A 13,739-nucleotide genomic window follows, 5' to 3' on the forward strand; every position below is an offset into this window, starting at 1 on the left:
TAGACTTTTTGTTCATAGATGACTTACTTCGCACATTCAATCATTGACTCTATACTGAGCGGCAAAGATTTAATTAAAATGTGATCTTCTGACAACTATCATTTTACAGTGAAGCTTGGTTTATCAACTTTACAACGGCATTTCTGCGTTTTAACTAAATTTCATAAGTAGATGTGGGAAGATTAGTTTAGGAGTTCAATGATGTAAAAACGTTCATTCGAAATTTGATTGCAAGATGGAGTAATATTGTGTCAAATATTGAATTTTTACTTTGTAAAAATAGGGTTGCTAACCTACTTGTGAAGTTCAGTATAAACTCTAATTGCAAACACTAAATTAAATTGAATAGAGTTCATCAAAGCTATTTTATTACAGCACTTGACTGCTTTAGAGACGATAAAACACCAAAATGGGGTGTGTGCTTTTTTGTGTGTGCTTTATGGAATTTGTTCTTTGTATGGTCTTTTCTATTAGGCGTGATCTGTCCATTTCTCTGCTGTTGTCCTGCAACCTGCCGGATATGTTTTTCAAAAGTCATCAAACCCCATTGTTGTGCAATTGATTTCACAAAATTAAAGTGATTTCAATAAAGAAACAGTTGGTTTTTTTATCAACTTAGACGTGACATTTCAAAGTTTAACGAAACAATACCGCTCAAATCACGGAAATGGGATCAAATTTGGATAGCGTATTCTGAGGAAGCCGCAAGTGACGTACGTTCGTCCGTGGTTTTTGATCGTGATCCTCTCCTTAACCAAATGTTTAACTGGACAATATTTCTATCAAAAAATGCTACAATTCATAAGAAATTTGTTCATATTTATCAAAAGACTAAGGATGAAATTTATACCCAACTACCGATGGAAGAAGTTAGCTTCAAGAACAGATCCAAAGATTTTTGCTGGATGATCTCAAATTGTGGAACGACTTTCTCTAAAACTAGATACAAAATAGCTGACTCGTTGATCGCGTCCTTGTCCCGCGAAGTACACATTTGGGGACAAGCCCTAAAACTTGGATGTGTGAAAAATCAAACCAACGTAGTCAATCACGGTGGAGTCAAGGGTCGGAGTACAAATTATTACGATGTCGCTCAAAAATATATTCGAGATTGCAAATTCTACTTTGCTTTTGAGAATTCGAACTGTTCCGATTATGTGACTGAAAAATTTCTGAATGCTATCGAAGCTGGGGCTATTCCGATTGTGATTGGCTGGTGGGACACGTACAAGGAAATGTTACCTGGATCGTATATTCACGTGAACGAATTCGCGAATTCGTCTCAGCTAGCCGAATACTTAGTTAACCTCCTAAAAGATGAGAAAACGATGAACAAATACCACGAATGGAGGAAATTTTACAGGTATGAACGCACGGGAGTCAAAGCGGCATGCGAATTGTGTCAAAAATTAGAAAGATTCAAATTAGATCGTATAGCAGGCCGACGGTCGAAACCCTCAATCATAACAAATATGGCAGAGAAATTTAAATCTCTTCAAAAATGTGCACCTTAGTTTTCCTATTATTTTTCATTTTGATCTTCAGATTAACTCAGATAGTATTTGTTGATGCACTAACATTATTTTGCTTTTTATTATCCGTTTTGTTACAGCCCGCCGGCGTGAATTGAGCATTTTTACTTGTATTGTTTTTTTTTCATTTATATGCATCAGTATTGCATCTGCAGATATATGCCTATCGCCAAAATGAACGATTTTTGCTCCAAACTCAAATCCTTCAAACTCAGTCTCTTCAATTATTTCGGTGCGAATGTGTACTTAATCAATTGTCTGCCGTTTTGAGGCACCAAATAAATTATATCAAAACACGGAGTTTATTAAATCAGTAAAAATTGTCATATCAAGGCATAGCGCCCCCTATAAAATGCAAAAAATCTTTTGGTGTAGTTTGAAGCTCAACTTATGAAAAAAATTGATTGACCGTTATCAAATTTAAGAAGACCGTGCTCAACAGATATTTTCTGGCTGGACTTAAGACGTTGTCAACGATGTTGGCTGAATCTGAAATCATTATTCTTGACTTTAGCTCAAAAATCTTTGGTGTCCTCAACTTTCGCTCGACAATAAACGACGCGCTTGACTTTGGCTGGATCTTAAAAGTTGCGTCCAGTACTATCTACTAGCGTACAGTACTAGCTACTATCTTTAATCTTCGCTTGACAGTAAAAACTGTCCTTGACTCTTTGGCTATAATTCTGGCAGTTATTAATCAAGTTATTTTGTTTTTCAAATTGTGCGTTTAAGCGTGGGGTGGCGTAGTAGCTGAGACTCCAGACTATGAAGCATGTAACAAATAGCGCAAATATATTTTTTAATAATACGCTGAAACAATTTTGAATTTTGTAATAAATGCACTCGAACTTCTGCGCAATTAATCAATTTTCCGTATATTTCATCATACGGGATGTTTTACAAATAAAAAAAGACAAATTAAAGGGAAAGAACTTCCAAAAATCACTCGGGCTGGGAATTAACTGAAAGCTAAGACACAGGTGAAGCGGGTTCGAAACCCAGTCAACACAAAAAAAAAGAAATGAGCCACACTCTTTGGAAATTTGGCGGTTTTCAGCGCGTTTTTATATTTTTTGTAAGTATTAACTTCGTAAGTTTAATTACAATATATTTTAAATTAAAAACTCTTCCCTCCAAACTTATTTTTTATAACTCGGTATAGTTGCTCTGTAATATGAATTGTACGGTAGTTGCTCAATTTTTATTAATGTAATTTTTGGATTTTTTTATGTAATTGTTATGCTGTTGATGGCATTTTTTTCCGACGAATAGTTTGGTAAGCTACTTTCGCTAAACATTCAGAAATTTTGATCCCATCCCGTACCTACAGTTCAGCAACAATCAGTACCGATTCAGAACAATTTCAGAGAATTTTCACGTTTTAGTACTGATTCAGAGGGATTTCAGAACCATTTGCGATGTGATTTCTAAATTCCTCTGAATCAGAGCAAAATTCAGAGAATATATTCTGTATTCCTCCGAACCAGAAGATAATTCAGAATGAATCACTGAATTAGCTCTGAATCAGAAAAAAAAAATCCGTGTAAAATGTGACCTGTACTGAAATTGCCTCAGAGTTAGGTACGGGATGGGGCTGCGATTGGATAGAAAAACGGGATCTTTTCAACAATCGCCCCCCCCCCCCTTTGCAAAAGGGGGCCTATTCTTGAATAGAATTTAAGCTAGCGATTTATTAACCAATCAGAGACGACTAAACTTTCCGTGTATGCTCATACTGTGTTAAACTGGATAGAATAAAGTGCGTCATGCTAGGGCAATTAGCCGAATTGGAATATAAAGCGAAAAGAATTTCCGGCTTCGCGCGCGTCCCGGCTTCGCCGCGATAACCGACCCGCGATTTCCGGATTACGTACCACAGCGCGTGAGAGGCATGGCCGTGAACAGCAGTCCGCAATTGCACTTAAACTGATATTCGGCTATCTAAACTGTAGGCCAATTAATATTGTGCAAAAGTATAGCACAAAATGGGTGGCGATTCTCTACTAGGTACCAAAGGGGGGGGGGGCAATTGTTGAAAAGATCCGAAAAACGTCTGCAGTATGTCGCGCAAAATTTTTGGCTCAGTTTTTATAGTCGGGTTTGCTTAAAAAGAAAAAAAATATATCTCATTTATTTGGTTTTTGGAAAACATTCGGCTTTCTGGTCCCATGTTTTAAAGACAGCCAGCTCTGTGGACAGTTTTTCTTCGTCAAGGTGAAAGTTGCGCGTTTCTTTGCTGGCTAGCGTACCTGAAACATCGTTCCTGGATCAGCGTACCCAGACATAACTCTTTATGGTTCAGGTTGCGTGAAGCTTATATGTGATAGCTAGAAATAAAATCAGCCTTATTGAGACCAGTGGTATCTACGCAAATGTATCGCACGTGTCGAATTTTCACCCCAAAAAAGGCGTAAGGTTGAGGGTAATTGGGGGAGATTTAACCAATTTACCTCAAAACTCTTTACATAATTTTGGAGGCAATAGGGGGTCAATTGGAGGGGGGGGGGGGATAAAAAGGTGCACGAGTAGGGGGTAATTTTGGGAGGTAAAATGATGTAAGAGTAGGGGTTAATGGGGGGTTAAACGATTCAAGTGTAGACGTAAAGGGGGTAAAACGATGCAAGAGTGGGGGTTATGAGGGGGGACTAAAACGATGATGCCAGAGAAGGGGGTACGGGGGGAAAACGTAGTAAGAGTAGGGGGTAATGGACGGTAAACCGATGAAAGAGAAGGGGGTAATGGGGGGTAAAACGTCGCACAGCAGGGGTAATTTTCCCCCATTAAAATTTCCCCATTAGCCTCATTACCCATCCAATCTTACAATAGTTTGGGTGGTGATCAGGTGGTGTGTTGTCCGCGAGATCCGATGCGCTGCTGAACCGCTAGGATCACATGTCCAAGTTTTGAAAGTAGCCTTGCTCACAAGCCATCCAGGCCGAAGTGTGCGTTAATGATCAGACCCATCCAGACTGAAAACGTCCACGATCAGACCCATCTAGGCGATAATCTGCCATGATCAGACTTTAGCTCATTTTTAAAATTTTTACTCGTTTTTACCGCGTTTTAAAATTTAACTTCTTTTCGGAAAGCAAGAACTTTCAAATTCGGGTGACCTTAGACTTAGTTTTAAATTATGAAACAACTTTTAAAAACAAACCTTTTCTCTGGGACTGGTAAAATAAAAGGAAAAAAGATGCGCAATTGACGCTTGATGACTAATATAGACTTTGTAAGAACAAATATAATACATTTTAAGTATTTTTAATTTAGTTTTTGTCTTTGAAACTATTTCTACTTCACTTCAGAAACTTTTCTAAGTGAGTTGAACTTTAAGAGGCAAAATGATGTACAATTGATCTTCTATGACTGCTATAAAATACAGGAAAATCTAGAAAGTTGGTTTTTTCAAACAACTTGAGATAATTTTCTGACATGATTTTAGATATATTTTGTTATAATTTGTTTTGTTTTGTTTGGTTTTACTTGGAGAGTCTTAGAGCGCTGATTTTTACCGTTTCCTCAGACTCAATTCCCCTAGAGTTGTTTGTTTATAACTCCGCCATAGCCGGTTCCCAATTCGGATGAGAAAGGAGGAGGGAAGGGAAACACCACCAGAAAATACAGGAAAATCTCAAAAATTCGTTTTTCCAACCAACTTGAGATAATTTAATTCTCCGACATAAAGTTATATCATCCTAAAAGCTGCGCTCAGTACAATCAATATGGTTAATGATGAGACTTTAGCTCGTTAAAGATCAGAATTTAGCTCGTTTATGATAACAATATAGCTCGTTAATGATCAGATTTTAGCTCGTTAATGATCGGACTTTAGGTAGACTTTGACTAGAAAGCTCGTTCATGTAGGCTGACTTTAATATGGCGCTCGTCTATGTAATCAAAAATGCTTTTACCCCCCCCCCCCCCCCTGTGCGTTTTTAATAGTCTGATCATTAACTCACACCTTGACCGGGGGCATGACTCCTCGTGCAGATAATGGCATCAACCCTAGTCAAAAAGACGATGTAAGAAATGTTTGTTTTGTTCTTTTTTATTGTAACAAATTCTAGATCCATACGGTTTGTTCGCTATATTCGTTTATAAATTTATAAAGGCATTGACATGGTTGTTTTCGCAAGATTTGTTAAGTTAGAATTTTAAATGTTAGAAGTTTTTGGTATCTTTAGTTTGATATCAAAAGAAATGATCTATAAGTTTGGCTTCAAATGTAGGAATTTGTCGGTATTCACATACAAAATTGGTATTTTCTGTTTAGAATGTAGCCAAAAATTATTGTAGCGTTTACTTGAGAGATCTTCAAAACTAGAAATAAATTATATTTTATTGAAATCAGCTAGTTGACAAAACTAGCTGAAAAACTATGACTTTTGTTTCAAATCCAACACTCTAACCAACTGGTGGAATATTGGTGAAAATTTAGTTCATTATTTTTCAATCGCGCAGTTTTGGAATGGTCAAAAGAAAAATACTGCAATTTTATTACGTTTATAAAAACAAATAAGTCGAAAAATTTTTACATTCGAATTAGAACAGACCGAAAATTTGCTACGTTTGAAAACAAAAATACCGACAACTTCTTATATTTGAAATCGAACATATCAACAATTTCTACGTTTGAAACCAAACATAACGACAAGTTTTTACTTGTTCATACGTTTGAAGACCGCACGCGAGCATACCGGCAATTTGCTACGTCCGAAACAGATCATACCAACAATTTCCTACGTCCTACGTTTGAAACCAAACATACCGGTAAGATCTTGGGTTTAAAACAGAACACACTGACACCAACAATTTCCTACGTCCTACGTTTGAAACCAAACATACCGGTAAGATCTTGGGTTTGAAACAGAACACACTGACAATTTCTTCTTTTGAAATCAAAGATATCGACAAGTTCGTACGTCTGAAACTGAACACAAAGACTATTTTGTACGTTTGAAACCGAGCATACCGACATTTCCTCAGGTTTGAAGCCAAAGGTTTGATAGGTTTACAGCCTAACACGCCCACATATTTTTCCTTTATGATTTACTATTCAACGGAATGTGTTGTGCAACTGGGGGTGCATGACGTACTGGGTGGCACCAATGGAAACGATCCCGAAAAAATTGAGCATCTTGTACGGTTTATAATAATTGAAAAATTTCAAACGAAATTGGAGGAAAGCGGTACTCAAAGGGGACACACCTCTACTTAATCTTGTGACTGCTCCCAACTGACAAAGTCATCTAACTCTTAAAATTGAGGACCGGTATATACTTTTCGAGGGTGAACAGGCAAAACAGTACCAGACAAAATGGTTCCCATTAGCAAAACATTCTCAGGAAAAACAATCCCAGAAAAAAAAATCCGCAGAAACTCCTAAAAATTCGAGAATGATATTTTATAGATCAAATATTAAGCCGATTGAAAGATAGAAGACTCTTCATCTTGATGTGAAGGTCCCACATCTGTGTTCTGAGGTTGTGATTCTGATTGAGATATGGTCTCCTCCACTGCTGGTTCAGTTTTCACATTGTCCTCGTCTAGTCTCGCAATTTGAGTGTCGCTCACTAGAATAGTCCGTGCTGATTTTTTGGGCTGTATGAAAGATGTGTTCAAGCCCTTCTTGATGATGAAGGTAGCAGGAACTGTCTTTGTGTTTTCGTTGGCCTTGAATAGAATGGGTTCGCACAAGTCGAAATCTGCTATTGCTGGTAGTCTCACTCTGCGTCCCAACAAGAGTTCAACTGGAGTTTTGCTCCTCGTCTTTGAAGTGTTGCGATGTGTCATCAGTGCCCTTTGCAGGAATGCTCCAAATGACACATTAAGGTTTGGACTCCACGCTTGAAGTGCCCGCCTCACTGTCTGAACTGCTCTTTCAGCTAGTCCATTAGCTCTTGGATGATAGACGGGTGATTCTATTTTCTTAATTCCCAGTGATTCACACCACTGTTTAAGGTCACCACTTACAAATTCAGGACCCTTATCAGAAACTAAAGTTTTTGGTATTCCGAACCTTGCAAAGATTTGACTAAGATATATTTTAACTGTTTCTGATGTTCTATTTCCCGCGGGGAAGGCTTCTATCCAACCAGAACCCGCGTCAGCAATTACTAATATATTGCCTTGGTCCTTAACATAACCCCAGTTCATGTGGAGCCGTTCCCAAACGTCGGCTTCTGGCCACGTAGAGACTGTTTTTCCCAGGCTAGGCCTGTTCAATTGACAATTCTTACATTTACTAACAAAGTGTTGAACGTCTTGGGTAATGCCAGGCCACCTTGCTATCATTCTGACTGATGTCTGAGTTGCATTCTTTCCGGGATGTGTCTCATGCGCTTTTGCCAAAACCAAGTGTCGTAGTTTGGGTGGAATGAAAGGAACAACACCTCTGAAGATGATTCCATTATGTAAAGTAAGTGCATCTTTCTGTTGTTCGAATCCTTTTTCCGCTTCTGAACATTGTTTCCAATTGCCGCTTTTTGATTCGCTTCATTATGTCCTGGAAGAGTCTGTTTGTTCCAAGTTCAGTTTTGATTTCTGCTTGGGTCACCAAATCACTGTGGGCGAAGTAGATGTTATTGATTGCGAAGCACACTCGATCGTTGTCGGATTCGTCTTCGTCAAAATCCATTCTGCTCAAAGCATCTGCATGGGTTATCTGCTCCCCTGGTGTGTACTTCAACTCATAGTCGAAACCCATTAGAGCTATTGCCCATCTTGTGATTCTCGCTGATGCTGTCTTCGGGATCTCCTCGTCTGGTGCAAAGTGATATTTGAGTGGTTTGTGGTCAGTCTGTAGGGTAAATCGTCTTCCAAGAAGGAATTGTTTCAATCTTGTGACCACAAAGACAATTGCCAGTGCTTCCCGCTCTATGTTCGAGTAGTTTTGCTCCGCTAAAGTCAATTTTCTCGATACATATATGACTGGATGTCTTTCTTGCGAAAGAACCCCGCCAATGGCTTTTTCAGAGGCGTCAGTAGTAACTGTTGCTTCTTTGTGTAGACTATATGGCTGTACTAGTGGGTTAGCACATAAATCATTTTTTATGTCTTCAAAAGCTTTTTGTTGCATTTTGCCCCATGAGAAATCGCTATTTCTCATGTTATTTAAGAGTAGCATTTTTGTTGCAAAATCAGGAATCATTCTTCCGTAAAAATTAGCTAGCCCAACAAACGATTCGAGTTGTTTATTGTTAGTTGGTGCTTTTGCATTTTTTTTATTTTTTCAACATAATTGGGATCTGGTGCTATTCCCTCCTTTGAAATGGAGTATCCCAAAAAGCTAACGCTATCGACTGGTTTTGAGTTAGATTTTTTCTCAATAATAGTAAAGTGTTTCTCACGTAGTCGACTCTTGACTGCAAGCATTCTCTTGTCGAACTGCTCCTTGGTAGTTCCATACACCAATACATCGTCTTGAAAGATCACAACACCTTTGATTCCTTTGAGTGTTGATTCTATGCAATTCTGGAAGATTGAAGAAGAGTTTTTTCAATCCCTGAGGTAGTCGGCACATCTTGAACAGTCCCTGAGATGTGTTGAGTGTGCATATATCTTTTGCTTCTTCGTCAAGTTCAATTTGATAGTAGGCATCTGAGAGGTCAATTTTGCCAAAGTATGAGGCCCCATGTAGGTTATGGAAGATCGTCTCCATGTCTGGTATTGGGTGGTCCTCATCCATGACCTTGCCATTGATGTGCACTTTCAAGTCCACGCAAAGTCTCAGTTCTCCACTCTTCTTTCTCTGCCACACCACTGGAGATGCATTAGTGACTCCTCCTGGCTGTACCGGTTCAAGGATGCCTTGTCTGACCATTTGTTCCAGCTTCTCTGTGACCTTGTCTTGAAGATGTAGAGGTATTTTTCTGGCTTTGCAGAACATTGGCTGTATTCCTGGTATCAACTTCACATGAGCTTTGTAACCCTTCACAGCAGGTAGGTGCTCGGCTGTTATGTTGTTCACGCCGTGCTTGGGTAGAAGGTCTCTACCAAGTAGTCCAAACTCTTTATCAGACTGCACAACTGCAAGTTGTTTTTGAGTGAGCCTGTTTCCGTTCCACTCAACGTCAAAAGTAAGTGATCCCAGAAGCGTTAATTGATGACCATCATAAGCTTCAAGATGTCTTATCTTACCATCCAACTGAGGTTTACCAAGCTCAGTCCATATTTTTGATAATATCACTGTGCTATCTGCACCTGTGTCTACCTGCATTTTTACTTTGCAGTTATTTATTGAGATGTATTCCCATGTCATAGACATGCTAAAGATTTGTTCTTTAGTATAAAACATTCCCATCTCAGATGCTGGAGATGCTTGCTCTGAAGAAACATTTTCTTCTTCGCAAAAATTATTCTGTTTATTGTACTTACCTGAATTTGGTTGGGGTTTGCTTCTACACATTTTTGAGAAGTGTCCCACCTTTTCACAGGTGTTGCATTTCTTACTTAGCTCTGGACAAGGTCTACTAGAGTGTGGCTTACCTCCACACCTAGTGCACATGTTGCTGTTTCTATTAGCCGTAATTTTTTCATTTGGTTTTCGAAAGGTCTTTTTGAAGTTGAACCCAACTTCTTCTTTCACCGTAAAGGGCTTATTACCTGATGAAGAACTTGCAAAAGCCATTGCTTGACTTCTGAACTGTAAGCTCTCGGTCATTTCAGTAACCGACATTGCTGGTTTTGCTTTAATACCGTCTAGTAGTCTAAGTTTTGCTTCAGGGTCCCTCAAACCTGAGATAAACTTTATTTTTACCAACTCCTCTTCGGGGTTGGCCGCTGTTTTCAATTTTTCGAAGTCACAATAGCGTGCTTCTTCTCTAAGACGTGCTAGGAAGTCGTTGTCTGACTCCCCTACACCTTGTATAACGGACAGAAATTTAGCCCTTTCTGCCGTTACTACCTCTTTAGGAGAAATATAGTTTTGAATCGCCAATCTGATGTCTTTATACGGAGTGTCTATCAAATTCCTAGGACTCATTAAGCTCCTAAGTTTAATAATTGCATCTTGCCCGCACATACTAAGAAAGAGATTGGTTACCTGTAGGTCCTGTACAGTACCATCGGTGTTGACTTTGTCCTCTTTCTTCTCTGCGCGACATTTCGCCACAAAAGACATAATCCACGCAGTAGCTGATTCTGCATTCTGTAGATCCAAAATTTGTCTGTCTGTAGCTGGTCTGGACACCATTGTCGTGGTCGATAACACGGGTCAAAGAATTCATTAAGTTGAATTTTAAATTAAATTTTGATCTGAAAATATACAAAAATTAGCTTGTATTTATAGTGGTTATCTATGCGAAAATATACAGAGAAAATTTAGATTAGCTAAAAATATTTTACATGATTGGCATGTGAATAGATCTTAACTCCGAATCCCGGAGGTGATATTCTATTTTCATCAACATTTCATGAGAATCATATATGGCTTGGGTACAATCGAGTTCATTAGTTGGAGGTCGGTGGATGTTAGAATCAGGTTTCTGTTGGTGGGAGAATTTACTTCTGACATATGATTGATAGGTCAATAAGATAATGATAGCGCCAAAACAAAATTAGAATTGAGTTTGGTTTTGTAGCCATTACTTATCGACACAGCAATAAAGTTCGTCAGGTAAGTTCTTCTTTCGTTCTTTGAAACTTTAATAAAACTTCTAAGTTTCTTGATGTTTCATTGAAACCATCACACAGATCGAATTTCTGCCATAAACCATGGACAATTGTTAAACTCGTCCAAAAAAGAGAAAAAGTTGTTACGTGAAAAACTGCGTGTTTTTAAGTGGTTTCCAACACCGTGTTATTTTTTTAATAATCAACAATAAGTTAATGCAAATTGCTCAAAATAAATCTATGCGCCCTTTTTTGGGGGGCGCATAGATAAAACTGGATCTGCAGTCAACGGAGCCAATTCGACAAGAAATCTCCCTATTTTCCATAAACAGCAATAACCTGACTTCCATCTAAAAATTTGTTAATCATAAATAAGTCTCTATCTTGTGCAATGAAAAATTTCATTGTGCGTGCATACATTTTGAGCAGCTAGTGCAGGTTTCACGTATGACACAAATTTGAGACGAATGAAAAATTTTTTCCGTAAATTTTTGTGACGTTTTTATGCAAATAAGGACAAACGAAATTCAAAAGTATGTGCAACAATTCGTATCAAATTCAAAGGAATCAATGGAAGATTTGTCGTTATAACAGACTCCAGATGCAATTTTGATAAAGGAATCTATGAACATCGAATTTTCTCTGAAACTGCAGTTTTCATTTTTTTTCACTTGTGCTCAAAATTGCGGCAACAGATTTGCTTTTTTTCTAATGCGACCAAAAATTGTTGACAATTTTAAATAAATAAATGTGTTTTGAGCAGCCAATGCTGTAAGAAGTTTTCTGTTGCCAGTTTTCTTGCTATTTTTGTGAAAATTATTTAATTTTCAATTGGCATGTTGTCGTTTTTTATCGCATCTGTAAATTTTGCTACTTATCATTCTTCTTATCGACAATAAAGAACTTTTAGGAAACAGTGGTGAGCAAGAACTGGATGCTAAACGAGAGTATGGAGCGAAATAGAAGATTAATACTGGCTAAATAGGGCTTGTGGTAACGTTCATAATTCTAAGTTATCATTTTAATTCGTATATAATTGTTAGTCATCATGCTAAGTCATTTATTATTTGCATGATTTCTTAGTTGTTATCAAAGTATCATAGCAACAATCAACCTTCCTCTGAAAGTGTTTAAATTTTTATACTCCAAGTTATCTTTTCCAAACAAATCAATCAACGTTGAAAAATTTTGAGAATTAAGTTTTTCTTGGAATCATGATTTATATGAAATCATAATAGACATACTATAATCATTACAAAGTATTTTGAGGCAAAACTATAGAAAAATCACTGAGTTTTAAGAGCAGAAAATTAACCGTAATTAGCGTTACCAAAGGCAGTTGGACAAAAAATTAGAAATAATTTTATACATCCAGTCATTTATGATTTGAATGATTTCTTTGAAGTTATGCAACGATCATAAAATGTAAAAACCGGTTAGAATCTCTTAATTTTGGCTCTATAGAACTTCTATTAGCACGCAAATACAAAAACAGTTAGAGTTCAAGCAAACCATCTTTTGGAAAAATAGTTTTCATTTAGAGTTACCCACTTTTTTATATGCGGCTCTCGGTGGGTCAAACATGATTGATCTGTCTTTCACAGATTACACAAAAAAGCAGACCTATTTTAAAAAAGCAGATATATGTTTCAATCAAAGTTTTTGTCCAATTCACGCTAACTGCAGTCTTTGCCGTATTCTCTTCATGAATTCATCGACAAGAAGGTGATGACAAATTGCATGAAATAAATTTAACATTTTTTAAACTAAAAAATGTTAAAGGTGGTATATAAAAGTTCATATGAAATTGTTTTCCTTCAGGAAGTACTAAAGATTCCATTTCTTGAGCTTTCCGAGCAGTGATAGCACTCTTTCTTACTTAACGGATTAATCGCTCAACCAAAAGCCAGGAAGATATAAAGACCCTTACATCAAATAATTTTTTAGGGTTTGAATAATAATAAAGACTTGATTTGTTTTCTTGGAAAATATATATTCCGTGAACTGATGGCACTAAAGGAGCTATATAAAACTCAGGGAACTATAAAGCCTAACCTGGAGTTTTTTCTCGGTGTAGAAAGCAATGACAACCAGTAGATTTCCCACAATTGTTGCAATGCTGCAGGCCACCACCAACACTGCAATCACTACTGCGCCGAATGAGTTCATACTGATTACGTAATCCAACGATTCTGCGGTCAAATTGGAAAGTTCCGATGCATTTCTTGTTACGCAACTTCCGGTGGCTGTGCAGTTCTGTAAAACGTTGGGAACGTTATATAAAGTATTTACTTTCGAAGGAAGAGGTTGTTCTTTGAAGAGTGGCTATTTTAGTATGGCTAAAGATCTATTGTTTGTTAAGAGGTTATCAAAAGAAGCGGTTATTTATCAAAGTTATGGTAAATTAGCCTTAGGAAAAGATTGGTTATTATGGGAAGTTTATTTTGTAGGATAATCACTATTCTCTTCCACAAATCTCCCGCTGTTTACATAGCAAAATTTTCTGCGAAAATCAGTTTATGTTTTGCTTCCCAGTCAGACTTTTCACGCTTGGGGGTGCGTGTTTGAATGAACAAACTCACAAAATGAGGCGTC

General features: G+C 37.5%; 2 protein-coding genes across 2 annotated transcripts in view; one reads left to right on the forward strand and one right to left on the reverse strand.

Annotated features, from left to right (window-relative positions):
- LOC142349644 (muscarinic acetylcholine receptor M2-like) overlaps positions 1-13,739 on the reverse strand; it is a 223,185-nt gene that overhangs the window by 208,665 nt on the left and 781 nt on the right. Inside the window, exon 2 of the mRNA XM_075401356.1 lies at positions 13,200-13,400. Coding sequence (XP_075257471.1) covers positions 13,200-13,400 — 201 coding nt within the window. The remainder of the gene's footprint in view (positions 1-13,199; positions 13,401-13,739) is intronic.
- The window catches only part of LOC142349643 (voltage-dependent calcium channel subunit alpha-2/delta-1-like), a 261,704-nt gene that overhangs the window by 45,840 nt on the left and 202,125 nt on the right, over positions 1-13,739 (forward strand). The window lies entirely within an intron of this gene.

The sequence above is a fragment of the Convolutriloba macropyga genome, chromosome 11, assembly GCF_964194025.1.
Source record: "Convolutriloba macropyga chromosome 11, txConMacr16.3, whole genome shotgun sequence".
Lineage (NCBI taxonomy): Eukaryota > Metazoa > Xenacoelomorpha > Acoela > Convolutidae > Convolutriloba > Convolutriloba macropyga.